At 43.6% G+C, this 27,513-nt stretch overlaps 1 protein-coding gene across 2 annotated transcripts; it reads left to right on the top strand.

Moving 5' to 3' along the window:
• The first annotated feature begins 51 nt into the window (after positions 1–51).
• Positions 52–27,411, top strand: CMTR1 (cap methyltransferase 1). 2 transcript variants are annotated; one of them, XM_064651049.1, is made up of 24 exons: positions 52–361; positions 1,906–2,050; positions 5,487–5,629; positions 7,914–8,072; positions 8,474–8,566; positions 9,296–9,367; positions 11,158–11,252; positions 11,360–11,432; positions 11,611–11,809; positions 12,563–12,681; positions 12,934–13,030; positions 14,261–14,393; positions 15,584–15,763; positions 16,175–16,231; positions 17,206–17,263; positions 17,899–17,967; positions 18,143–18,274; positions 18,774–18,896; positions 19,606–19,697; positions 20,324–20,392; positions 21,768–21,815; positions 22,394–22,506; positions 23,049–23,157; positions 24,919–27,411. In XM_064651049.1, the coding sequence occupies exons 2-24, from the start codon at positions 1,921–1,923 to the stop codon at positions 25,049–25,051; spliced, it is 2,496 nt and encodes an 831-aa protein (XP_064507119.1). In that variant the 5' UTR covers positions 52–361; positions 1,906–1,920; the 3' UTR covers positions 25,052–27,411. The 2 variants fall into 2 exon arrangements, with proteins under 2 accessions (XP_064507119.1, XP_064507120.1); XM_064651050.1 differs by lacking the exon at positions 52–361 and adding an exon at positions 402–1,631.
• The last annotated feature ends 102 nt before the right edge of the window (positions 27,412–27,513 follow it).

Here is a 27,513-nt window from a genome sequence, read left to right as displayed (position 1 = left end):
GGCAGGCCCCGCGCGAGGGGCGGGACGGAGGCGGGGCCGGCGCCGCGTCCGAGCGGGGAAACGAAAGCGACGGCGGCGCAGGAGCGGCGGCCTCCCGTCCTCCCCCCGCCGCCTTCTACCAGCCGGAGCCCTCCGGAGCCCACCCCGGCCGGTGCTGCCGGCACTGCCGCCCGCTCCAGCGCAGCGCTGCCCGCGGGCCCCGGCCGTGTGCGAGTCAGCGTGGGGCGCGGCCGCCAGCGGTTCCCGCGGGCTCCCTTCCCCCGGGCGGCTCCGCGGCTCGGCCCCGGCAGCGGGGGCTGCGGTGCGGGCGGTGCGGTGAGGGTCCGGAGAAGAGCAGCAGAACTGGTGAAGGGTCTGGAGGGTAAGTGATGTGAGGAGTGGCTGGGGGAGCTGGGGGTGTTCAGTCTGGAGAAAAGGAGGCTCGGGGGGACTTTATTGCTGTCTACGACTACCTGAGAGAAGGTTGTAGCCAGGGGGGGTCGGCCTCTTCTCCCGGCCAACAGGCGACAGGAGGAGAGGACATGGCCTCAGGGTGCACCAGCGGAGGTTTAGGTTGGACATCAGGAGGAGTCCCTTACCAGAAAGGATGATGTGACATTGGAATGGGCTGCCCAGGGAAGTGCTGGAGTCGCATTCCCTGGAGGTGTTTAAGGAAAGACTGGATGTGGCACCTGTTGCTGTGGTTTAGTTCACACGGTGCTGTTCGGCCATAGGTTGGACTCGATGATCTCAGAGGTCTTTTCCAACCTAATTGATTCTGTGGTTCTGTGCGAGGCCGGCTGGGAGCGCCCCGCGGGCACATCGGTGGTGCAGCGGAGGGCCTCCCGACGGACGAGCGGGGTGTCCCTGACTTTGCCCTTAATTTTTCTTGGTTTGAAATCTGTCAGGAAGGCAGATGCGGTGAGCGACCCTTAGTGGGGTTCTCTAGAGGGAGCTGTCGGGGATAAACTAAGAGCATGTTAGCCTAATAAGAGACTATCTCAGGAAAAATAGAAAATGGCCAGTTTGTTAGAAGCAGGGGAAAAAGCAAAACCCTAAATTGAGGCAAGAGCAGATAAAGGTGACTTATCTGTAACAGAATTTCTTGTAGAGTGGAAAAGATTTTCTAGCCATAGTGCAGTGAGGTTATGGGATCGTTTTGCAGTCAGGATTGTGGGGATGAATAAAGCTTTTGGCCTTAAACTGCCCTGTATGTGCTTGCGGAAATAGGATAACAGAGGGTTTGAATTGGTGACCTGGGGCACCGTTTCTAGCCCAGCGTTCCTATGTAGAATAATAAACACCAATAGGGGTTTAATTGTTTGTTGGTTTTTTTTTTTTTTGTTCAATAACAGAGAGGTTTTAGCTAATGTGCTAAGTGTTTCTGCCTTTTAATTTTCACCTGCTTACCTGCTTCTTGGTTCTTGTACTCTGCAGGCCTTCCCAACTGGCTTCTATTAACTCCTTCTTAAGTGTTCGTCTTTTCTCTGGGTTTATGTGAAATTTATCAGTCACACTTAGAAGCTTCTTATCTCGCCAGTGATTTCCGGTGAAAAACACACCCCCACCCCCAACTGGAGCACACGTGTTTAATAATGTTCTGTTACAAAAGTCATGTAGGAAAGCTCCTTTATTAATTAACATTTCCAGAGGTGAGGTCAGACTTGTTCAGAGTCTTTTGTGAGAAACTGGTTCCACCTTGCACATTCTCCATTAGATTGATCTTTTGTTTTACTCAACCACACCAAAAAATGTGTCTTTGATTCAGTAGTAGTAATAATCAACTGCCATGTATTTAAGTTATCTAAATAAATTTGAGAAGCATAACAGCGAACAGTCCATAAAATGATCTATGTCACTATGCTGCTGTACCTTACAGAAAGTTAATTTGCTTAATGTTTACCAAGTGTGATTATCTTCTTTCAGCATTTCAGCAAAAAAATGAAGAGAAGGACAGAACCCGAGTTTAGCAGCCCACAAAATAAGCAGAAGAAGAGGCTGGAAGATTTGGGATTAACCCTCAGTTCTACTTCAGATGATGAAAATCAATTTAGTAATCATACTACTCAAGGTAAGACTGGAGATTTGGTATATGTTGCTGCAGGGAATCTAAGTAATAACTAGGAGTTAAACCTACATCTCTTAAATCCTAATTGATAGCCAGAACTTCAAGAGGATGCTCTCTCTTTAGAAAAAAACAACATTATTTCTTTTCACAGCCTTGAATTGGTGTGATTTTTTTTTTTAAGCTTTTTTAAAATCTCATGTAAACATTTTGATCTGGGAATTGTATGAATTCAGACGTAGAAAATCGAGTTTGAGGTAGATGACGTGTGCATCATCCAAAGCTATAAAGATTCTTGTAATATATGAGCAGCATTGATCTTTTAAGTCCCAGCAGCTATTTCTGGTTTGGAGACTCTCGGTAGTGAGGAGTTATGGATGTTGTACCATAAAGAACCATTGCAATCTTAATTTTGTTTAAAAAATAGAAAGAAGTTGTTAATCTTACCGTATTTTTGCAGATGGGAGAAACTGAGATGAACACAAAGGGGCAGGTTGATTTAGGCTCCTACATTGTAGCACCATTTCTTTTGCTGGCTCAGTGTGATTTTTTTTGGGGAAAGAGGGGAATTGTGAGAGCTCACAGGTTTTTCATTTCAGAAAGAAAATCTGTTTCAGAGTTAACTAATTGCCTGCTTTTTGTTGGAGTGTGCTTTCGCACCTGGAGCTTGGGGTATACCAAAGATGAGGCGAGTGCTCCACACAATTGGTATCGCTGTTGCAGGATGCTTTAAACTCTCTCAGGATGGTACTTCAGGTTACCTCCCAGTCATGCCTGCTGCTTCTGAGTCTTGGGATTTCTTGTGGTATTGAAGTGTTAGTGAGGAAGGGCCTGAACACATGAAGAAGCCTTCCTCTGGTGAAAATGGAAAGGGATGCGTATGGGAGATAAGTGGGTCGGTCTGTGAGTAGCTGCAGTTGCAGGGTATTGTGTGTGTACCTGATTGGCAAGGCCCCAGGTGAGTGAGGAGGTCAGAGGTGCAGGTTGTGAGAGCTGGGGTAGGGAATGCTCGGTGCACTCAGGGCTGAGCTAAACAACTCAAACCAAAGTTTTTTTTAATTTTTTCCCCCCTTTTGATTAATGAGTTCATAAATGGGTCAAAACAGGCTGTGACCCCTAGTGTTTAAGAAACAAGTTGATACAGTTCTAGAACAAGGTTTTAGATAGCATAAAGTGTTTAATAGCCCATTACACCCATTGTGGTTTCCGGGTAAAGAAGGGAATTCAGGGGAAAGAACTGATTTGAGATCTGATCTCAGCTGAGCACGGCCTAGCAAATATTAAAAACAAGAAGAGTTGTGAACAGACTTCCTTAAGACTTATGTAGTGGCTATTGTGTTTAAGGCACATTATGGATCTCTGGAAAATAAGACACAGCTCAAAAGCAGGTAGCAAAGTTAATTGAAGCTGTGTGTTGAAGAAGCAGAATGCTGTAACTGACCCCAGAGCAAAAGTCCTTTGTGAGCCTGTTCTTAGCTATGAACTTTGTGAAGGAAAGAGAAATGTAGCGTGTGTGACAGATGTTTGAAAATGAAGATGGGTATAGAATGTTGCAAATGCAAGTTGAATTGTAGCCTTCCTTCTCTGAACTGGAAGCCTCTAAGGCTGATACTGTAAAACTCTAGTGTAGTAGTTATGTGGGGACACAAGTCCTGACTCTTAAAAACTGATAGTTCAGCAACAAGTTCTGAGGATGTATTGAAAGGATTTTTTAACTACAGTCATATATTTCACGGTGGTATCATTCATTTTCACTTCATTTTTTTTGTAATGGCCTTTTTTTGCTAATTTTTCAGCTATTTCCTGTTACTTCACTGATGCTCAGTTTTCCAGAACAGGAAAATAGGGAGATCTGTGAGTTGAGAGAGAAATAGTCTGATTTTTCTTAAATTAGACAAACGTAAGAGAAGTTCAGTCCTTTTTAGGTGATTATAATGTCTCTTTTTTTTAACACATCTGTGAAGCTAAATAATTCCCTTTTAAGTGATACACAGAAAAAGATCAACTCTTCTAACAATTTTCTACTTTGTCTCTGGGCAGCTTTTGTAGATCAACTTCTCCTAGTTGTACAAAGTAACACAGAATGATTTCTAGTGCTTGGCTAACAAGGGAGGCTCAAGAGGCACAGATCCAGTGCAGAGTGTGGCTGTACTTGCTGTGGATTGCTGCTCCTGTGGTCTGTATGGTCAGTCCCACAGCATTAGCTGTAGTATGACTGATGAGGTGCTAGGCAAATTTCAGAAGGAAACTTGTGCCATTGCTTCATCCTCATAGTGATATTACCACAAGAGAAATGGAAGGACTCACTGGGTTTTAGGACCTCCCTTGTCACCCACCTGGTGCAGTGCAGGCTGAGAGAAATGATGACACTACCATGATTTCTGCTCAGATCTCAGTTACGTCCAGCCCAAAGCAAATAGGTTTGGGCATCTCACAACTATAGAGCTCAGCGAGGACTGTACAGTTCATGCAGACCGAGGTTCCTCCTGACTAGATCCAAAGGTGAAAATGGGCATAGACAGAGCTTCATTGTCTAGTGCCCATGAAGGCTCTGACACATCAGTTTCAGGTGACTTTCAGGTGACAAAAGTTTATTTTGAGTGTATGGTGGTACTTATTACCTTGTTTGAACCACTGACTTGGTTGTGTTCCCACCCATGGCAGTGGGGGTGGGACTAGATGTTCTTTAAGGTCCCTTCCAACCCCTTGATGTGATTTTATTCAGTTCGTCCTCAAACCTTTGTCAGAATATTTTAAAAAAGATTGATGTCTTCTGACCTTTTCTTTTCCTTGAGTTTGTATGTATTGGTAAACTCTAGAGGTGAAAAGCTGTCTCAGTTGCTGTAGTGAACTTGTGGATCCTTGCTACTGAAGTGGGTAGTGGGGCTCAAAGTTTAAATTTCTCTTCTTTCTGTGGTGTTGGCCATTTTGTAGATGCCTGGGTACTGGATGCAGATTTTTAGTTAAGTTAGGGATGCATTTACACTTGTAGTTAGATAGGATACAGAGGAAAATTCAGCATGTTTCATCAAGGTGTAACTGTTATTATTCTTGGGAGAGAATCCGTGAGGACCTTCTCAATTTCTCGGGATCATTGCAAAGGTCAGGCACACCACAGTACTATCATGGTTATGCAGTGGCTGCTCTACTGCTGTGATGGGGTTTGCCCAGCCCTTTGTGGGGCCTGGAATCCTTTGGCTCAGAGAGGCTATGTGGGTCCTTGAGACAAAGGGGCAGATAACCAGGTGTTGGCTCCACAGGGTATTTTATATTACACCTGTGTGCTTCCCATAGCACATTTGAGATACTGAAATGTCCTCCAAGTGTGTGTTGAGAGGATTTAATGAGTCACACTGTATTTTAATGTAGTTACTGAGGTGTCTGTCTGCCATTTTATTTTTATTTTCATTCTCACTTTTCTCACTTTTTCATTTTTTTTCAGAGTCTTCCAGTAGCAGCAGTGGATCTGACAGCGAGAGCGATGAAAAAAGACCAGTCTTCAGCAATGAGTTCAAACAAGACTCTCTTGTGGAGGGTACTTCATCTCGCTACTCGATGTATAACAGTGTCTCCCAAAAGCTCATGGTAGGTCAACATAGTTTTGGACTGAACTATAAGGAACTGATGAGTGCAAAGTGAAAGGATCACTTTGTTATAAGATATTTTGATTCTGATCCTCTTCATAGCACAGTTCTCTGCATCTTTGAGCCATCTACTAGCAGCAGGTGGGGGAGGCTGAGAGAGCTTGGTTTAAGAGGATCTGTTAAAAAAGAAAGTTGATTCATGTTCAAGTCCTTAGAGCAGGGAGGTGAATGAGAAGGGAAGGATCGCTGGGTCAGGCAGTTTGCTGAACTTCAAAAAGAAGTCCTACCATGTGTTATTTTGCAATGCTTCAGCTAAAAAATGCCTTGTAAGAAAGGCCCTAGCAAATTCTGTGGTTGACATTAATTTGTTTGGTCTTGAAGGCTGGCTGGTATACTCTTGTATTATTACCTTAATAATTAAGTTATTTCTTTTTCTTTCAAGTCATACCACTCTGCTTTATGTAGGGCTGGAAATTTCTCAGAAAGGCAGGGAACTATGAAAGGTAATAACTGTGACAACTAAACTTTGACAGTGATCAGCCACCCCTTGATTACACAGTGTTAGCGTGGAAGAAGAAAATGCTTTTAGAAAGTTCTAAGAAATGGTAGCCTATCTCTGTCTCATGGTAGTCCTAAATCTGGCAACTTGTTCCTGAGTTTAAGGCAATAGTGGGCTGTAAAGGAGTGGAGTCTCCTGATGCATGCTTATTTCCTGATGCAAACTTAGTCACGATCGTGTCGCGAGTATCTCATAATCATGAAAGAACAGAGAAAGAAAAATGTTGATTTCCAAGGGCAGCAGAGAAGATGAGATGTGTAGTTGTATGTTACTTCAAACACGACAGAAAGTTTGGGACTCACTGGGGGCCTAAATGTGGGTTTCCCTTTGTTCTGTGCTGGTGCTGTACTCAGTCTTTCTGTGGTGGTAGATCAGCTTGTACCTGCCTTTGCCAAGTTACAAGTTCAGTGTTCTGCTAGAAGCTGGGAAGAGCTAGCTGCTACTAGGGGTGGGAACAGGGAGATACTGCTTCTCAAGGAGGTGGAATGCTGCTGATGAGCAGGATCATAGCTCTACATGAAAAAAGAACTTTCTTGCTGAATTCAAAACTCAGTGGGATCCAGAGGCTGAGAGTTGCTGGTTGTGCCTCTCTGTAGTTAAATTGTGTTGTTGGTCATTCGGACTCTGTCCATGTGCATTTTTGGCACTGGGCAGCAGTTTGCTGATTCTAGAGCAAGACTGTCTTTGGAGAGTTCTCTCCTGAGCCAATTAAGAAGTGTGCTTTCAGTTGCCATAATACAGGAGCTTTTACTACTAAATCTGGGAGGCTTTTGTTTGTAAGGCCTCATAAATTTGAATATAAAGATTGATATCAAGTGATACCAAGTGTGGTTGAATGATTTGGCAGCATTAGGTAAGTAAAAGTAAAATGGTCCTTAGCTGCTAGATTTTCAAAATTCTGTCCTCAGAAAACTGGTATAACAGATTTGGTGACTGTGACATTTGGTGTACAAAATTCAAGGCCTGATTCAGAGACAGGTAGCAAAGGCAATGGGAAAACACCATGGCAGATATTCTTGTGTTGTTTCTCATACAGATTGGTAATAAACAATGTTTTTGTTGCTTCTCACAGGAAGGAGTATATGGATAGCATTCAAAGTGAAACAGTCATTAAGTCTTCTATTTACTTATTGTCTTGTAGATGCATACTGGAAGATGTGAAATTGAATGCATCCATGCTTTTTGTTCTTATTCTCTTTTTGCTATAATTTACTAAGAGAAAAACCAGAAACACTAGCAGTTAATGAACATAGTTCTTTTAACCTGAGAGATGGGGATGTGTTTCGGGAGCAGTGTGTCTTGCATCCCTCCTCTGACCATTAGGTGAAGTTTTAGCTGATGCTTGAAATGTGTGTGAGTGTATGTTCACAAAAAAAAATATCATCACAACATGAATTTTTTCCTGCACCAGCATCTTTTTTTTTTTACGAGCCTTCCATGCTTACTGAACACTGTGATGAATGGCTCCAGACTCCTCACTACTTTCTCCCTCTGAGCAGGCTGTTGCCGCATTACTGAACCTTTTGTAATTTGCTGTCATCATTCTTCAGATCTAGTTTTTTTGTGTCCTGCCCCAGTGAAGTGAACTCACTATTAAGTCCTGAAAGCCACAACTGAGATTAAAAATGCTCAATGCCTTCAAGTCACTTCCTGTCTGACCTCAGTCGTAGTGCATAAACTCGAATCCACTTGCTTCACTGTGTTGTTCCCTTTGGTTTCTTTATAGGCCAAGATGGGCTTCCGGGAAGGAGAAGGTCTGGGAAAATATGGCCAAGGCAGGAAGGATATTGTTGAGGCCTCCAATCAGAAGGGAAGGAGAGGCTTTGGGCTGACCCTCAAAGGATTTGATGGGGAGCTCAATATTGATTGGCAGGATGAGCCAGAGGTATGTACTTTTTGTTTTGTTCTGTTTCCCATTTATGTTGCTGCGTTCAGCAAGAACTGGGATAAAGGATGTGTAAAGCAAGTGTGGGGGTTTTTTGGCAACTGTCTCTTTTCCAGTGTCTCTCAACTCTACTTTGAGAGTATTAGACTCTTGCTTTGTCTTGATTGTCAGACTCGGGGGTTTTTTTGTGGTGGAGGTGTTTGTTTTTGTTTTTGTTTTTTAATTTTAAAAATAAACAAGTAAGACACATTTTAGTCTAGGAGGAGAAAACTATGGTCGGCCCTAAAATCATGGCATAACCCTTTATGCTAAGATTGGGAGGCAAACTTTTGGGGGGCAATTTGTTTTTATATTTTGCTTGTGAAAACATCTTTGTCTCTTCCCACAACTTGTGGTTGCAGCCTAGTGCTTACGAGAAGGTGGACTGGTGTCCCGAGTGTACCACGGAGATCCCAGATGCCCGGGAGCTGAAGGAGTGGATGACTGTGGGGAAGGTAATTCTTTTATATCTTGGTAGTTACCAGCCTAAGACAAAGCAAGGCTACCCAGCCTGAAACAATTGCCATGTCAAATAGTTCCAGAATAGCCCAGGTTGGGAGCAATCGCATGAGACTGCTAGTGCAGCTTCCTGCTTAAAGCAGAGCCAACTAAGTCAGGTTGCTGAAAGCCTTGTTTAGTTGAGTTCTGAGTATCTCCAAGGATGAAAACTTCACAACCTGTTTGAGCATCTGTTTCAGTGTGTGATAACTCAGTCAACAAAAAAAAATTTCTGTATGGCTAACTGATATTTTTTATGTGGCTCCTGCCCATTGTTTCTTGTCCTATTGCTGTACATCTCTAGGAGTCTACGTTAGTCTTTTCTGTTTCCTGCCATTAAGTACAGCAGTAGGATCTCCCTTTCTCTGTTCTGAACAAACTGTTCTCTCAATCTCTTCTTGTACAGCAGGTGCTTCTGCACCCTTTTCATCTTTGGTGGTCCTTGTCCTGGTTTTGCCTCAGTATGTCTGTGTTGTACTAGGGAATGCTGAACTGAATGCAGTATTCCACATGTGGCCTTAAGATGTGTAAGAGAGGAGAATAATTCCTCAGCCTGATTGCCAGACTTTTGCTAATACAGCCTAGTATGTGGTTGGCAGCCTTCATGCATTGCTGATACATGCTGCATTCTGAGCTGACTGATACCATGTTTGCTAATTGCTATCTGTGTTCTTGTCCTGTTCCAGAGGAAGATGGTGATTGAAGATGAAACAGAGTTCTGTAATGAAGAGCTTTTACGTAGTGTTCTGCAGTGCAAGGTGAGTCCCCTTTTTAGAGAGGAACTGAAGTTTTGGGGAAGTAAGTGCAGTAAATAATTGAAGAGGATTGAGTAGTTAACTTAGGTGATTGGCTAGTGCTCAGAACATCCTCTTTCACCTTCATGTCACTGGTTTGACATCCTGTTTTTTACTGTGTCTTTAGCAATCTGTTTTGAACCTCAGCATTCTAAGAGACTGTCTTGGTTTAACTCCAGTTGGCAGCTAAACCTCGTGCAGCTGCTCAGTCGCTCCCTCACCAGCAGGATCAGGGAGAAAATCAGAAGGGTAAAAGTGAGAAGAACTTTTGGGTTGAGATAAAGACAGTTTAACAAGTAAAGCAAAAGCTACTCAATGCAAGGAAAGCAAAACAAGGAATTAATTTACTACTTCCCACGGGCAGGCAGGTGTTCAGCCATCTCCAGGAGAGCAGGGCCCCATTAGATGTAACGGTTACTTGGGAAGACAGAAGTCATAACTCTGAATGTCCCTCCTTTCTCCTTCTTCCCCCTGCCTTATATACTGAGCATGATGCCATATGGTATAGAATATCTATTTGGACAGTTGGGGTCACCTGTCCTGGCTGTGGTCCCCTCCAAACTCCACAAAAGTGCACCCCCAACCCACTCGTTGATAGGGCAGTAGGAGAAGCAGAAAAGGCCTTGATGCTGTTTGAATACTGCTCAACAATAGCAAAACCACCTCTATTATCAACATTGTTTCCATCACAAATCTAAAATATATCTCCATACTAGCTACTGTGAAGGAAATTATCCCAGCCAAAACCAGCACAGGAATGATTGAAAATAGTCCAACTGAAAGGCTGAAGGCTTGAATAAGCTGAGGAAATAAGCTCCCTTTCTTGTGTGTTCCATCTTCCATCCTAGATTTTATCATGCCCTTGTGAATTGTGGTAGAGTGTGAGTGTGTGTATATGTGTGAAAGAATACTTTAGGTTGGGACTGCTTTTGAGGTGGCTAACCACATTATCAGGCTCTGGAGCTGTCAATACAGAATTCTTCAGAGTTGCTAAATTTGCATAAGAGCTGAGGTGGCTTAGAAGAAGAGCAAATATTATTATGTGATGGAAAATGTTTTGTATTGGTGAACCAAACCCTGCATGGAGTTTGCTGTCTAAGGAGAGGATATGAGGATAGGAAATACTCATGCCTACCTATCCCTCCAGCCTGTGCCAAGTCCAGCTGTTGCCGTGGGAGTTAGGTGCTGAAAAAATCTCCTGGAGCAGTTAATTAGGGGTGAGATAAGAAAAGGTTTATTATGCCAAGGCAAAGATGTTACAAGACGCGTGTACTGGTGCCTGAGATGTTACATTTTATACCATCCATCCAATCCCAGATGTGTCCACCCTGTGGCCTTTACTCTGGACCACCCCGGGTACACCCCCTGAAAATGGGTCTGGGGTGTATTTCAGGACCCTCTGTTCATCCCATCTTCATCAGAGCACAAAGGGTACATAGTTACCTAGTTTTTGACCGTGTTCTGTGGTTTAGGCCAAGATACAAGCATTCTCCAAACAATCTAGGCCTTGCCTTGACCAAAGACTAAACATTTCTGCTGTATTCGGGGGTAGGAGTGATATTGGGAGCATAGAATGGGGTAAGAGGGTTAAGGAATGTGTAAACTAAGGGTGCTAGAGGGAAAGGGACAAGGGATGAAGGGTTGCTGCTTTTAAAATCTACTTATAAAACTTATAAGGCTTACCAATATTAGAAAAATAAAAAAACCATTAGGGGCTTAAGGCATCAAGCTGAACTTTGTTTCTGTTTGTGCAGAGTGTATTTGATGAGCTGGATGGAGAAGAAATGCGTCGAGCTCGAACAAGGTCTAACCCCTATGAGATGATCCGTGGAGCTTTCTTTCTGAACAGGTTTGTAGAACATTTGGTAGTGTAGTCCCTTTCCCATTTATGTCCACTGTCAGCTGTGGGAGCCAAGGATGAAACTTACAGGGGCCATACTATTTATATGTTCGCAGGGCTGCAATGAAGATGGCAAATATGGACCATGTCTTTGACTACATGTTTACAAACCCTAAGGACTACAATGGGGTGAGTGCCTCTGACTTTCAAACAGCAGTGCTTTCTCAGAGAATTTAGAAGGTGGGAACAAAGGAGAATCTGTAGGATACTAGCTGGCAAAACAGGTGCTCGAAAGACTTCTCTGAGTAGTGCAGTTTATGGTGTATCTGTTATGGGTTGGTAGAATTTCCTCAATTTCCTCTTGCAGGTGCCTTTGATAAAGGAGTATGATGCAGAGCTGCTCTACTTTGCTGATGTGTGTGCTGGTCCTGGAGGCTTCTCTGAATATGTCTTATGGAGGCGGAAGTGGCATGCAAAAGGATTTGGCATGACCTTGAAAGGACCTAATGATTTTAAACTGGAGGATTTTTATTCTGCTTCCAGTGAGCTCTTTGAACCTTATTATGGTATGTAGTGTGTCCATTAGTGTTATCTGATGTTTTTGCTTATACTGCAAAAATCTGATGTTTTTGCTTATACTCTGCATTAGTAGCAGGTCTGGTATTGATACCAGCATGGGGACCTAGGAGAAGTCTAGGGAACAAGTTTGCAAAGTAGAAGGGGGGGGCATCAGGGAAAGGGGTTGAAATTGGTGAACTTGCATAGCAAGTCATATTTTTGCACTTATTTCCCTTTCCCTACTTGCTTTATAAACTTGTTCACAGGTTTTTTTTGTGGTTGCTTTTTTAAAGTCCAGATTATATTGTGTTTGGAAATGAGTATTGTGTTTGTTTGGAATGATTGGACTTTTTATTAGAAGGTTGCAAATGCACAAGGTAAATAATTTTATATCTGTAATAACATGTTTTTAATAGGTGAGCAGTGTAGTGAGGTTGAATCTTACATATTTAGTAGGTTCAGCTATGTGTCTTTCGTACTTGGATGAGAATATTATGTTGCCTTGAGGCTAATGTACTACTCATCATTTGAGCATGGTTATTATATGGCTTCGTTTTGGCCTGACCACACAATCTGAATAATTTTTGTAAATTAAAAAGCATCTTTGGTTGAAAACAAGGGAATGTGTTAATGCTTATTGGCCTATCAGGGTTTTGTAATTTCTGACTAAATGTTGCCTGAGTACAGTAGATCATCTGCGCATACTGATCTTCAGTTTGTGCTTGCAAACATGTTAGTGATCATCTCCTTTTTCCCCTTAGGAGAGGGAGGGATTGATGGAGATGGAGACATCACTCGATCAGAGAACATTACTGCTTTCCAGAATTTTGTTTTGGACAACACTGATCACAAGGGAGTGCATTTCTTAATGGCTGATGGGGTTGGTCAATTTCTTTTTCTTCCTGCACTAAGGACCAAAACTGATACCTCAGTCTGCATATAGTAGGGTATTTGACATGTATCTGTATCTACGATGTGAAATACTTCAAGGTTTGCCATTAAAATTCCTGGTAGCAGTTCTTTTACCTTGAAGAAACAGAAGTTATCATGATTCCATGATTTATCTCTGCAGAATCCTTTGCTTGACCAGCAGATTTGTGGAGATACTAATTGCATGCTATGTGCTTTGCAGGGTTTCTCGGTGGAGGGTCAGGAGAATCTGCAAGAAATCCTAAGCAAACAGCTCATGCTTTGCCAGTTCCTTACAGCACTGTCCATTGTCCGGACAGGTATGTTTTATCCATTAATCTTTTCCTCCTTCTCTAAGGTGTGGGTGGCACTGTGGAAGGTTGCTGTACAATTTTTATTAATGTGCCTTGAAGTCTGCTCTGCAGTGAGGCTAAGTTGCACAGAATTGAATGTGTATACATACATCCTGAGATGGTTGTCACAAAGCTAAGAGAACTGGTCAGAAAAATAAGATTTTCTGTGTTTATTTTGCTTTTAATTAAAAGCATGAGGTAAAATGCATTAATTTAAACCTCTTAATTTGTTAGGTTATGTACCTGTCTTGGGCTCAGGCCACCAGTGTGATAACTGGAGAGTATATCTGAGTTTTATGGCACTAGCTGGACTAGGTGCTTCCTGAATATGCCAGCTGATTAGAACAGTCTTTATCCAGTTCATCCTTTTCTCTAACTTGTGGCTCTTCTCCTTTAAATTTGCCATCTGTGTGATCAGAACAAGATAATGTCTCACCTTGTCTTAGCTGTACCTCATTGTTGCTAAATGATAGACATTACAGCTGTATCTGATTTGGATGGCTCCTCTCTTCCAGTGAGTTTAGTTAGCCTTTGGCACTGATGCAGGAGACAAATGGTAACATAATGATCATTTTTATTTTGTGCCCTGTGTGTAGAAGTACCTGAGGCAACGATCTGCTTAGCAGTAGTCTCAAATGTGATATGGTAAAAGGGGCAGCCTTTCAGTCTTTCCTACCTGGGTAGATAATAGTTTTGTAAAACTGCCTGCGTTTTGCTTGGGGAAATTGGGAATCTTGTTTGAAGGTGAGGGGCAACATAGACTCTTTTTGTCTCTAGATGGCAAGTTATTCTGTTTAGGTAACATCTTAGTCTTTTCCTCCAGCCTGAGGTTCCTTGTTGCACATACCAGAGCCCCTCTTTCATTAAGGGCCCTGGCATAGCATGCTGCCATGCCACAGGGCACAACTTGTGCCTGGAAGGGAAGTATGGGGGTAGATAGAAGGTTTGCTTGTGAGACAGCCTACATATCGATTTGATTCTGGTCAAGGGAATGCTTTTCTCTCTTTGCTTCAGAGACGTGGGGAAGATGTTTCAATAAGCCTTGCTGGTGCACTTCATAAATGTGTTCTAGATGCTGTTTAGTCCTACAGAAACACTATTAGTAGTTCTGCAGAAGAGAAGGTTTTTGAGGTGCCTGGTATCTTCTTGTTTTCTTATAATCTGCTAGTTTTGATGTACTTCCTCTTTGTTTTCCAGGAGGACATTTTGTCTGCAAAACCTTTGACCTGTTTACTCCATTCAGTGTGGGACTTGTTTATCTGCTGTATTGTTGCTTTGAGAAAGTGTGCATCTTTAAACCTGTGACAAGCCGCCCTGCTAACTCGGAGAGGTAAGATTCTTGAGCATGAGGGACTACTAAAGAAACTATCCTCTAAATACGGTGATAAATGGATTCGGGTAAGCCTAGTGGAAGCTTTGTGATGTGCCTCAATTGGCAACTGCCTTGGAGAAGGAAGCATTTTAGATGTTCAGCAAATTATGACAAGGTAAAAATGATATTGCCCTTATGGAAAGAAAGCTGTGGTAGTGGATATATAACAAATTCTGTTTTGTGTGAAACAACTACGGTTTCAGTGAAGCCAGAGTGTATATGAGAGGCTGGATGTGAGCTGACAACATATGCTCACAGCCCAGAAAGCCAATGGTATGCTGGGCTGCATCAAAAGCAGTGTGGCCAACAGGTCCAGGGAGGTGATTCTGCCCCCCTACTCTGCTCTTGTGAGACCCCACCTGGAGCAGTACATCCAACTCTGGGGTCCTCAGCACAGGAGGGACATTAACCTTGGATGCTGGAGTGAGTCCAGAGGAGGGCCACCAAGATGATTAGAGGGATGGAGTACCACCTCTCCTACAAGGAAAGGCTGAGAGAATTGGGATTGTTCAGCCTGGAAAAGAGACAGCTTAGGGACCTAACTGGGGCCTCTCAGTACCTCAAGGGAGCCTAGAAGAAAGGTGGAGAGGGATGTTTTACAAGGACATGTAGTGATATGACAAAGCGTAATGGATTCGAAGTAAAAGAGAGTAGGTTTAAGTTAGATGCTAGAAGGAAGCTCTTTGCTATGAGGGTGGTGAGGCACTGAACAGGTTGCCCAGAGTTGTTGATTCCCCATCCCTGGAGCTGTTCAAGGCCAGGTTGGATGGGGCTTTAAGCAGCCTGATCTAGTGAAAGGTGTCCCTACCCATGGCAGTGGGGTTGGAACTCGGTGATCTTTAAGGTGCCTTCCAACGCAAACCATTCTATGATATATGTATTTTTCTTTGTACCTGTCAAGTTTAGCAGAATTGATTTACTACTTTAGGGAGATCTGTGGGTGTTGTGCATAAGGTTGCATTTCCCAGTCTTTCCAGTGCATAGAAAACATCGTGATTTTGTGATAGGTGAGATTGCACCTTCCTGGGGATATCCAGGAGGAAGGAATTCCTGGAATTTGGGAAACTGTCCTTATAACGGGAGCGTGGCAGAAAAGTTGGCTCTGTGAAAGAACTGAACCCACATGATGTCGCTGCCTTGCTCTGCAGGTATGTGATTTGCAAAGGATTGAAGTCAGGGATTGATGACGTGCGGGACTACCTCTTCACAGTGAACATCAGGCTCAACCAGCTGCGCAACTCTGACGTGGATGTGAATCTTATTGTCCCACTGAAAGTGATCAAAGACAACCAGGATTTCTACAATTACATCGTCCAGTCCAATGAAAAGTGAGTGCCTGTGGGTGATGAGAGCTGCTGGCTCTAGGCAGGTTAACCGGCATGGCTTTCAGCTGTAACTTCTTGTGCTCATGGAGATACTTGTTGATGCTGCCGCACTGCTCTGCTTTAGCTCCCTGAGGGGCTGAGCAGAGCAGAGGGACTCTGTGCAGACAGAAATGCTGTATTAATGTTAGTGACTGTTTGGCCTCTGAGTACTCTGTAGAAAAGAAGGAAGGGTAGTGCCTAATTCGTTCCAGTGATCTTCCTGTCAGTTTGAATCACATTGGTAAAGATCCCTCACTGCTCTGAGGATCAGACTGGCTTCCCCCTATTGTCCCAGCACTCTTTCTTGTTTTGAACAGTAGAACAATCTTGGTGGTGATAACTTGCTCTCTGACTGAAACTTTTCTTCTCTTTTAGCCACTGCAAAGTTCAGATAAAGGCACTAGCCAAAATTCGTGCTTTTGTTCAAGACACGTGAGTATATTCCTCTGGCTTTTTGCGAGGATGGAATTAACCCACTATAAACTAATTGCTTGGCCCTTCTTTAATATGCTCTTGATTTGAGCTGCTACTTGTCTTGGTCTTTGGAGCCAGGAAAGTGCATAGTGCTTTTAGGTAGCTCAGTTTGTGTCTCTGCCTGAGTTATTTGCAGAAACGTGTGGGTGGCTGGAGGAGTCCTGAAAATTGATGGTCTGTTATCACCCTTGTTGAGAAGGCTTCTTCTATGCATTGCATGATTTCCAGTTACCATAAGTGAGCTTGCTTCTTAGCAGGAGTGTAAAAGCAGAAAAGTAACTCCCAGCTGGTATGTTCAATTCAGCAGTAGCCATCTAAGTTGGGTGTGGTTCATAGCTGTTCATTTTCCAGGGGCAATTGAAAGCATTCAACTTACATACCTAGAATTACTTAAAGTTTACGAAGTCAATTTCTTGCATAAAACTAAAGCCATTGCAGTGTTTTCCTGCCATGACTTTTCTGTTCCGGTTATTGAGAGATAATATATGGTAGAAAGTTGAGTGAGTTTGGTAATTAGGAGTTATCCAAGAGTTAATCCTAACATTGACACTGTTTTCTGTGTGGCCTTTAGCAGGTTTTCACTGCTATTCTTAAGTAGGGCTGTATACCCAGCTCTTAGAGATTCACATAAGTTCATACTAATACATAACTTCTTGAAAATATTTATACCCAGTGGTACTTTCATGGAACGGAGTGGTAGCTGCTAATCAGCAGTGCAGGCCATGAAATAAAGCTAAGCACAGGGACTGGAAGAGGGTGGAGGGTGGGGAAGGAAGGCATCATTCCTCTTTTGTATAATTTGTTGTAGAGCAGTGCATGTTTGTCATTCCCAAGCCAGAGGCTGAAAGATCCAAGTGCTATAGGGCTGGGATATGTAAGGCTGCAAGATCAAGGAGGTTTTGCCATCTCAACAGTCTGCTGTCTTTCTTTAGGACACTGATTGAGCCACGGCAGGCTGAAATACGGAAGGAGTGTCTCCAGCTATGGGGGGTAAGTGAGCTGCCAGGCAGGGCACTTGTGCAAGTGCCCTTGCTGTGGTGAAACAGGAGTGGAGCTGCAGTACAGACAGGACTTTTAGCCAGAGGTTTAATATATTGTCTTGTAGGAAAGTCGGAGGCCATTCCAAGCTGTTTATGTAATGAAACAGGATGTCCCTGATTTATTGTGTATGGCTTAACCAGGCAGGCTCCTTTGCTGCAGTTCAGAATATTTCATTGTACATGGAACGAACTCAGCACCTGGATCTCAAGCAGCAGTGCTCTCCAAAAGGTCTTGTTTTATGAGTCTGCAGTTTCTGTTTCCCGAGCTGTTGACTGTGGTGGAGCCAGTTTCACAGGCTAATTGTATGTCTTCAGTGAAAGTGTATTTCATCAAAACATGCATGAAATCAAAGGTTTAGGCTATATCTTTCTGAACTTGCCTGTTGGTTTCTGGGAGATGTGGTATGCCTACATTAAATTTGCAAACAGGAGACCTTTTAGATGCCATATGATGTCTCTTCAACTGGAACCTCAAGAGCAGGAGTTTTGGGGGCTGGATGTTCTGTCATGTATTGAAACAAGAAATGTTCCTATGAATGTGCCAAAGAATAACGCTTACCATCAGTTGTTTGGATTTGCTTTCAGATTCCTGATAAGGCTCGTGTTGCTCCTTCATCTTCAGATCCCAAGTCCAAGTTCTTTGAGCTGATCCAGGTGAGACCTTGCCCATAAGCTAGTTTCGAGTCCTTTCATACTAATCTAACTTCTTTCCCATTGGAATTAAGCGATGAAGAAGCTGGTTCTGGATTATCGTTTCATGTAGAAGTTGTGTTGACCTACCTGTTGATGTAATATATCTAATTTACCTTTTCCATACTTCGTTCTTTAGGGCACAGACATTGATACCTTCAGTTACAAACCCACTCCTCTGAATTCCAGCACACTGGAGAAAATTCGCCAAGTGTTAGATTACCGGTGTATGGTATCTGGAAGCGAGCAGAAGTTCCTCTTGGGCTTAGGGGTAAGTGCTAAGGACAGTCTGGAAGTTTTGCTGGTTCATTTAAATGGTATTATTCTGCCTTGCAGTTTCAGCCCAACCTTTCCTGTGCTCAGATGCTTAAAAGAATCCCCATCAGCAGCGTCTGAGACTGCCAGTTATATTTCTTTCTCCTGACATCACTGCTTTTCACACTTATTAACTCTGTTTTTGTAATCTCAGCCTACACAGAGACCTGCACTCCTGCTAGTGTCTCTAATTATCTTCGCTGTTCTTTTAAAGGTTTTCTATTTCTGGTTCTTTATGCAGGTATGAAAAGTCACTGGCAGATTAGAATCAGTGTTTTTGTTCCTTTGCTGTAGAGATTAAAGTTCTTCCTTAAAACTTCTGACAAAGAAACTGCCTGTGACAGCTTAGGACAAAAAGATTCTCTGAGGGCTGCTCTGCAGTTAACCAGAGGTCTCTCCTCCACCCCTGCCCTCAAGAAGCTTTGGCTGAGTTTGACTCTGCCTTCTACACACAGAAATCACAGATCTACACCTGGGGTGGTCGCCAGTCAGATCGCTGGACAAAGCTGGATTTGAAAACTGAGCTGCCACGAGATACTCTTCTGTCTGTGGAGATTGTTCATGAGCTGAAAGGAGAGGTAGGAGCCTATTCTCTCGCTTACCAAGTGGCTGCAAATACAAAGAGGAGTTTTGCCTATTCTCTGTAAGATACTGCAGAGTAATTGTTCCATCTGTGCCGGGTCCAAAGTTTTTTTTGGTATATGATCTTTAGAGTAACTATATTGGATGAAGTTTCTTCTTTCTGTCCAGTGCTAGAGATACGAACTTTTAACATTGTTTTGCAAACACTTTGGACCTGACGTTGCTGTTCCATGTAGAGCAGCATATGGCATTGACAACATGACTTCTTGTTTCTGTGGCTCTTTGGGTACATAACTGCTCAGTAGTGATTGCAGGCTGTGAGGAAAAGATTCTTGTGGTATGTTCACAGTGTAAGGCGAAAACTCTCAGCTGCCTGGGACTTTGCCTGTCCTCTGGTACCTCAGATGAGGATGCTATAGTGCACTGGGCTTTGTGGGTACCTGATAAGCACAGAGAGCTGGTGATGGCAGCTGTGGTACTGCCCTCTCTCCCTCCCCTTAGACTGAACTGGGTATTTGAGATATACCAGTTCTTGGAGGATGGCATGGTACTGTATAATGGGCAGCAGGGAATTTGTGTGCTTCTAATATCTGGGAACGGTGCTTTCTTGATAGAAAAGAGTGATTTCCTATCAAAAACTGAGCTATATATCAAAGCTGAAATATCACCAGTCTGAGTAGTAAATCTCTGTATTGCCCTCCTTAGGGGAAAGCCCAGCGAAAAATCAGTGCCATCCACATCCTTGATGTCTTGGTGCTGAACGGCAATGATGTTCGAACACAGCATTTCAACCAGAGGTATGTGGGATCTGGAGAAGCTTTTTTTTTTTTGTACCTGAGTAGGAGTGACTGGGAAACAGTGTTCACCCAAAAAGCAAAATGCTGAGCACAGGGAGACAAGTGCATTCAGCTGAAACAGTGCTATAAAGATGAACTGTGAATGAAGCTGCTCTGACGTGAAGTGCTTATAGCCTTTTCCAGCTGTATCTTCTCTGTGTATGAGGGCAGGTCTAGCTCCTTCCTTAGTCTGGGTTGAGCCAGCCACAGCTGGGGTAAACTGAGCATTCTGGGAATATGAATGAGCATAGCTGATAACTGGCTGAGGGAGAAGGAACAAGCCCCTCTGTTTCCTTAGGGACATGATGTCTCTGCTAGTCCTACTATCCTGCTGATGTATCAATGCATTCAACAGTGTGTGGGCCTGTGGAGTAAACTATGGTGACTCATTCCTAATGGATAATAGCCAGTATCACTGGGCACTGAACTGGGAGTGTGGGGTGAAAAAAGTCTTGCTCAGACCCATTTGGCTGGCAGTGGAGGCAGTCTGCATGTGTCTAGTCAGTTATTCTGCTGAAAAACTGTTACCTATCCACTGTGCCAAAGATCTCATTAAATTGCTGGGTTCTCCTTCCATTTTCATTCAGGATTCGGCTGGCGGAGAAGTTTGTTAAAGCTGTTTCTAAACCAAGTCGACCAGATATGAACCCCATCCGGTGAGTGATGACTCCTTACCTCAACCTGGCATGCTTTGGTGTCAGTGTGTTGGAGGACGAAGATAAGGAGCTGAAGGGGAGTTAAATTTCAAACTGACATTCATAGTTCTGTTTATGTTCTTTGGAAAGAGGCTAAAAGCTCTTTAAATATCTAAGGTAAATATTGTTAGAGGAGAAGTTGTGCCCTCATTTCAAATGTCGAACAGTCATATTTTCCTTGTAGGTGGATTGGCTGGTGCTGATTTCAGATATGTGCAATAGTAGGTCTAGCTTAGTTGTTGCAAAGAATTCTATGCTGACTGCTAGTAGATGAAGTACTGACCAGCATTTAGCAGGACAAGACTTTAGTTACAACCCCAAGAAAGTTCCTGACAATGGGCTTCAGCTTTGATTGTCTCCTGACCTTCCATTTCATTGATTCTGCTGTGGTAGAGCATAAGAGCATTGCTGGGCTGGGCATCAGATAGGTATTATAGACAAAACAGCTTCTCTTTCAGAAGCTAGGAGTGCAGCAATATTAGGAAAGAATCTGGAGGCAGGGAAAGAGAATGTTCTTTTTGGTAGCTTAATGAAAGATGATGAGTGGGGTCTCAGACTCAAGACAGACATTTGTAGTATTTGGAGGAGCTTAAAGTGTTGGGGAGGGCTGAAAGTGAAGTGAGAAGGAGAGCTGTGGAAATAGATTGTAGAGGGGTCCTTTGCTGTTCTTGTGAAAGGTGTTAAAGGTGTTCCAGCTATGCTCTTCAAAGCCTGATGCTTGTAGCAGTATATGGGAAATGGGTGGTTGGGGTGTCAGATTAGAGGCAGTGCTTTTGAAGCTTAATGATTGTTTTTCTGTATCTCAGAATGACAAAACCAGTTTGTAATGATGGAATGATGACTCAAAATCATCTTTACTGATTTAAAAAAAAAAAGGCAAACCAAAACTGTTTTTACCTCATGGTAATTAAGGAGTCCATGGCATCCTTGAGGATAATAACAGTGAAGATCAGGTTGTTTAATACTGTGAGACCAGAAGCTGCCTGAGACTGATTTTGGTGAATTTATCTGATGGGAAAATAAAAGCACCTGACTTTCACTATTCTAACTCTTCTTTATACTCAACCTGAAGTACAAACGCACAGCTTCCTTAGAAGCAAGGATGCTCATATGTTGCTTATAGCAACCCAACCATGAGCATGCAGGTGTCAGGTTTTCTCAAGCCAGGAAAAATTAGCCACTGAAGCGTAAGATTGAGGAGAAGGGTGAACCTCAGTCGTGCCTGACTACCTCATGCTATACAAAATCAACCATTTGTCTGCTCCCTGTAGCTGGAACAGGAAAAAAAATGTTAATTTTTTTTTTTTTAAATCATGCTTTTGTCTTTTTCTCTCAGGGTGAAGGAAGTGTACAGATTGGAGGAAATGGAGAAGATTTTTGTGAGGTAAGCAACTGGTGCAAATGAAACTAAGGTTATCAGCCAGTGGTGCACAGGAATTGAAGGGACGTGCTCATCTGCGCTAGAGGAGTCCTGGACCAAGAGCTGTTAGAGCTCATTCAGCTGGTAGCTGCTGTTCCTGAGATGCTGTTGCCTCAGAGCATCATTCTGCTGCATTCTAATGCTGTAGATGTGACCAGGGCACTTTAAAACAGCTGGGGTAGCAACAGTGCTGGAGTTTGTGTGCAGCAGTATCAGTGGATTCTCACTGACTTGAAAGATCAAGAGTTCATACCTGAATTGGGAACCGTATTTGGATTAATTATGGTAGTTCATCACAAATTCTTCATCCCAACACTCAATTTACAACCTGACCTAGGCAGATCTGGCTGATTTCTCTAGCCCTGTGTGGGAAAGCAAGAGACAGAATTCTCCAGGGTGTGATGATTTGGTCCTGTCCTCTGCAGTGCTGTCAGTTCACACTGTGACTCTCTAGAGAGGGTGTGCAAGTGGTGCATTGTGTGCAAGAGAGTGGTAAAGGAAGAAACAGGCAACCTCTATCACTGCCTTCTCTCCACATTTAGGTTAGAGATGAAAGTCATCAAGAGTTCAGGGGGAATGCCCCGGCTGTCCTACACTGGCCGAGATGACCGGCACTTTGTGCCCACAGGACTCTACATCGTACGGACTATGAATGGTAGGAAGAGACAGTCCTCACTCTTACTCAGCTTTTCTTTCCTTCTCCAACTAAAAAGTATTCACCAGGCTTGTTCCTGTTGTAACTTGGTAGAAAATTAATGGGACTATTCCAATGGCTAGAGATTACTGTTTGCATGTAATGAGGGTAGCTTGGATTTGGATAAGGGTTAGGGTATATTTATATGATAGGTTTTTCTGTTGTGGGTTGATTAGCTATTGTGTGGGTAATTCCATTTATTTACATGACTGATTATTTTTTTCATGAGAGAATTTTTCATCAAGATGTTTTCTAGAGTCATGGTACATGGAAATATCCAATTTGGAACGTCAACTTTTAAATGCAGGGAGAAGGGATTTTTTTCAGTGAATAGAGAACAGCTTGGGAAGCAGGACACCCTGGGGGAAGGAAAGGAAAAAGGAGTAACAGAAAGATCACAATTATTCTTATAGATTCTTCCTTCTTGCTGGTCTGTATGTGTATTTATACTGTGCTTTTTTCCTCCCTTTCGTTTTCTGTCTGATCCCTGTGACTTTTACTAGATCCCTGGACAATGGCATATAGCAAAAACTTCAAGAGGAAATTCTTTTTCAACAAAATGACCAATGTAGCAACATACAGCCTCCCTTCTGAAGCCATTGCACCCTTTCAGTGAGTATGAGCCAGAGCTGAGGCTGTGGAAGGAAAGCTGAGTGTCTCTGTGTGTGTGTGTGGGTGTGTGCCTGGGTATTTGGAAGGGAATTCAGGAGTGCTGTGTTCTTGCAGTGCAAGTGCAGCTTGGTCACCAGCAGGGTGTGCTGCAGGAGCTGACATCTTCTCAGACTTTCAGGAAACTGCCGATCTGGAATCCTGGATTTTGTGATTAATGGCTATGAATAACAAACGTCTCACAACTTTGTTTTCCTGTCTGCAGCAGAGTACAGGTTACTGAGCCTCCTGCACACAGGGAAGTAGAAATTGAGCCCAGCAACTGTAGTTTGCTGTATCTCTGTATTTTAACGTGCTTGATTGGAAGTTGCTAATTTAAAAGTAAATCCCAGTTCATTTAGCCCAGGCTCTGGAATAAGCTGTGGGAAACTGGGAGCTTTCTTAAGGTGGGGTGAGAGAGAGAGAGGGAGAGAAAAGCAGTAGCTCCTTGGGAAAGGATGGAGTAGCTTGCCATGGGACATTAACACTGGCTCTTGAACCCCATCTGACTACTAGGCTAAGGCCATTACTTAAATACAGCAAATCTGTCTGTGACACCTCAGACACTCCACATGAGTGGAGATGTTCTGTACACCCTGCCCTCAGGTAGTCTCAAGAGATGCTCTCTACCACAGTTACCCAAGAATGTGCCTCTGAGCAAGAGCTTGGTGTGAAATAGGACTCCTGATTTACTCCCTATGAATCTCCTTACCTACCTTACAGCAGTGGTCTCAAGAATCCTGAAGCTTTCCTTAGTGGGGTGAATGGAAAACAGGCTTAAAAAGCAGAGGCACATGATGCCTTTTCCCTCTATGTGTCAGGATGGGTTTAGTTCTGCCTTTGTACTGGAAATAGACCAGCAGGAACCTGCAGGAATGGCTGAAGAGGTGGAGGGAGTGCTTGTGTGGGACTCTGGAAGGGATGTGTTGTGTTTGTGTTGTGGTTAGTGAGTACTAATGTCTATAATTAGCCATTGACATGTGCTCTTGTCGCTGTGCTAGTACTGCTTTGTTAGAACAGAAGCACTAAATAAGCTATGAATATTAAGTGTCAGTAATTGTACAAATCTAAAGGCTGCTGTGTTGGCAGTAATTAGCAGCTCTGATTTCATTATGGCTGGGACTATGTTGATGCAGTGAGGAAGGGCTGTGCTTGATGGGTGGAGTGGGAGATGGCTGTAGGACTAGAACTGTCAGCAGCCAAGCTGAACTCTGTTATTTCACACGAGGGGGAAGAGGGGATGATCCTAGCTGCTTTCGCTAAAGTGGGAAGTGCTGTTTGTTTGCAAAGCTCCATAGGACAGCTATTACTGATTATAGTAGGTTTGTGGTGAGTGATTAGCTTGCTGCTCCTGGCAGGCTTTCTAAATTCTTCATTAAGGCCTTTCCATTGCCTGCAATGACAGTTTCATTCTCTGAAAAACATTGGGGGAGGTAGGTTTTTTTCCCTAATGTCCTGACTCCTTCCAGCAAATACTGAACTGAATTCAAGTGAAGCTAAAATTAAGAAGTTTGTTTTTGTGGAAATCTTTCAGGCTTGGCAGTTGCTGTACTTTGGGAGCTGTAGAGTTTGTAAGGTGAATGAATGCACCAGTCTTTTCTAAGGCACTTGTTAAGAGTATTTATCTGTGGCTCCCATTGTAAGGGCAGCTGTTTCTGGATAGGATGAAAGTGTTTTCCTTTCCCTCCCCTGCCAAACTAATCTTTCTCTCCTCTCTGCCCACAGCATCTGCCATTACAGCCGCCTCTTCTGGGAGTGGGGGGAAGGTGTCAAAGTGCACGACTCTCAGAAAAGACAAGATCCAGAGAAGCTGTCAAAAGAGACTGTCCTGTCTTTCATCCAAGCGCACTACCCCTAACCCTGCTCCCTTGAGGGTGCAGGGGGAGTCTGAGCCCAGCTTGGATTCTTCAGGGACTGATGAGACTGGGGAGGCTCCACAACTTCTATCCTGGTCTTCTCCAGAGCTGATTTCCTGGAGGTGATCGAACAAGGGTGTGGTATGCAGAAGGCACAGGATGAGGCCCTACCTTGGCAGTGTATATAGAGTACAGCCCAGGTAGCACCTGCTGCTGGAGTACCCACGGTGACTCCTGGAGCCAAGGCCTAATGCCCTTTTGTCCTGCCCTACTGCATGCATGAGGCCAAGGGGCTGGCAGCTTTCTTTGCTCCTGCTCAAACATTCAGCAAGGTTTGTGGAGCTCTGCGTGTGCCAGAACTTTCCAAGCTTGTGCTTCTCTGGCAGTATGGGAAGGAGCAGAGATGTTTTGATGGCAGAGCTTGGCAACTGCACGTTGAAGCAGCCCTGCATTGTTCCTGGCAGCTATGTCTCCTTGGCCTTGTCAAAGGCCTACACTACCCACTGGAGGGTGTTAACTCCTTGGGGAATGCTAGCTGCGGGACACAAGTTATGTATCCTTGTTGTCTCCAACACTTCTGTTTATCAAGGCACTCAGTTGGCCTGGCAATTCTTACATGATGGTATCCTGTTGGACAAATGCCAGTGCAGATGATGAGTAGAGCTCCTGGCACAGATCTGAAGTGCTCAGTGCCAGGGCTTTCTCAGACCTCTAGAACCTGCTGTGACAAGGATTTCCCCTCTCTAGGTTAGTGACTGATCCCAAATCAGCAGCCTAGGGTTAATTTGTGAACATGTACCATGGTTGGCGTATGTGCCTCATGGTACTTCTGAGACCAAGGTGCTTTGGTTCTGGGTACTCAACACCATTACCCAAATCTTCAGGGAGAAAAGCTGATGTGGGAGGGAAGACACTGGAAGGCTGGGATGCTGGAGTCTTTGGAAGAAATTATGGGGATGCCTGACTTAATTAAAAAGACCCAGGGCTTCAGTGAAAAGGGATCTTGACTTTGACCATGTTGGTTAATTGGAAGAAATCCTGTCCCCTGACTGTACCCCCTGGCAAGGTAACCAGACTTTCCTTTTTAAATGTCAAAGTGGCTTTGAAACCCTTTGTATCTCATTTGGCTGTGGAACTGCATCTGGGGTGAAGGCATAGAGCTGTGAAACTCTCAGCATGGTATTTGTGTCCAGACTTCTCCATGCACTTCTGCGCCAGGCTCAAAGTTGGCTTCTGTTGCATGTTTTACCTTCACTTCTGGCTTCCATGGCACTTCGCCAGGTCTTCCACGTAAATCAGAAGATAACACATAATTGAATGCTTTTGACCAAGCAGCAAAATTGCCCTTTTTGTTTGGTGTTTTGTTTTGTTTCTTTTTTTTTGTTTTGTTTGTTCTTGTTTTTAAACAGAGATTGGCAGTAGGGAGAAAACTGATTTAGGTCTGAAGTGTGCCTTAAGGAAAGCTATAGTTCTAGAATCTATAGCAGTTTTATTAGATAGGTTTTTTTCTCCACAAGCATACATATGATTTGAACAAGCTTGTGTAGCAAAACAGAAATTTTCACTTAGATACAGGTCTATCAAAGCAGTTGAAGGACTGTGGGCTGTTAATGCTTCTTCTTGCTGACCTGGAGACCCCCTCTGCTCTCAAACATCAGTAAAACATGTATCAAGCAAGTGGTGGCCCTTCCTCCAGAAGAACAAAAGTGTTTCACTGGTACCTTTTGTCTTGGCACAAGCACTTCCACAAGGAAAAAGGAGGAATCTCTCCCACTGGGCAGTGAAGCACCTCCAACTGTGTGGTGTCCGGGCCTGTGTACAGTTGGCTTTTTAAAGCAACCAGTAATTGAGTTCTGGCACTTGTGCAGACTGCCTTGAGGCTGTTCCAGTGCCAGCACAGCATGCTGCTCCCTCTGCCAGGCTCCTTCCCTGAGTGTTGTACCCTCCACTCAGGGCTTTGACTTCTGTGGGCTGGCAGACAGAGGGGTGACTAAGAGGGACACTAGGGTGAGTGTAGGCCTCTGAGGGTACAAGAATGCCTGGTCAGCCTGCAGGCTGGCTTTTATGAACAGATACTTTTTTTACTCAGTTGTCTCCAGCTCCTCATTTAAATTTGCTTTTAATTTTATTTTTGATGCACTGAACCTTGATTCCAAATCTCCCTTCAAGAAGGCAAGCTTGAGCCACCGTGCTACTTGCTTCCCTGCTGAGGGATTATGTTGGGAAGGGGTGGGTGAGTAAGGTCTTGCTGAAGGGAATGTTATGTATGTTAATTGCACAATGTATTATTAGGCTTTGTATCATTTTGTGTTGATTTCTCTGCTTTCATTGTTTCTATTACCAATACAGCCCCTTTAGTTCACAGGAGTGCTTGTTTACTTTGCTTCCCCACAAAATTCTGGCCAGCAGTGTGTGTCAGTGTGGCGACAGAGATATGCCTTGCAGAGTTAGATTTTCAAGGCAG

This window comes from Pseudopipra pipra, chromosome 3 (genome assembly GCF_036250125.1).
Source record: "Pseudopipra pipra isolate bDixPip1 chromosome 3, bDixPip1.hap1, whole genome shotgun sequence".
Classification (NCBI taxonomy): Eukaryota; Metazoa; Chordata; class Aves; order Passeriformes; family Pipridae; genus Pseudopipra; species Pseudopipra pipra.
This window is presented reverse-complemented; position numbering and strand designations above follow the sequence as displayed.

Coding starts and splice junctions, on each gene's coding strand:
- CMTR1 (XM_064651049.1), top strand. CDS start 1,921: ATGAAGAGAAGGACAGAACCCGAGTTTAGCAGCCCACAAAATAAGCAG. Junction 17,264..17,898: donor AGTGTCTCCAGCTATGGGGG/GTAAGTGAGCTG, acceptor ATTTGCTTTCAG/ATTCCTGATAAGGCTCGTGT. Junction 18,897..19,605: donor TTCATGAGCTGAAAGGAGAG/GTAGGAGCCTAT, acceptor TGCCCTCCTTAG/GGGAAAGCCCAGCGAAAAAT.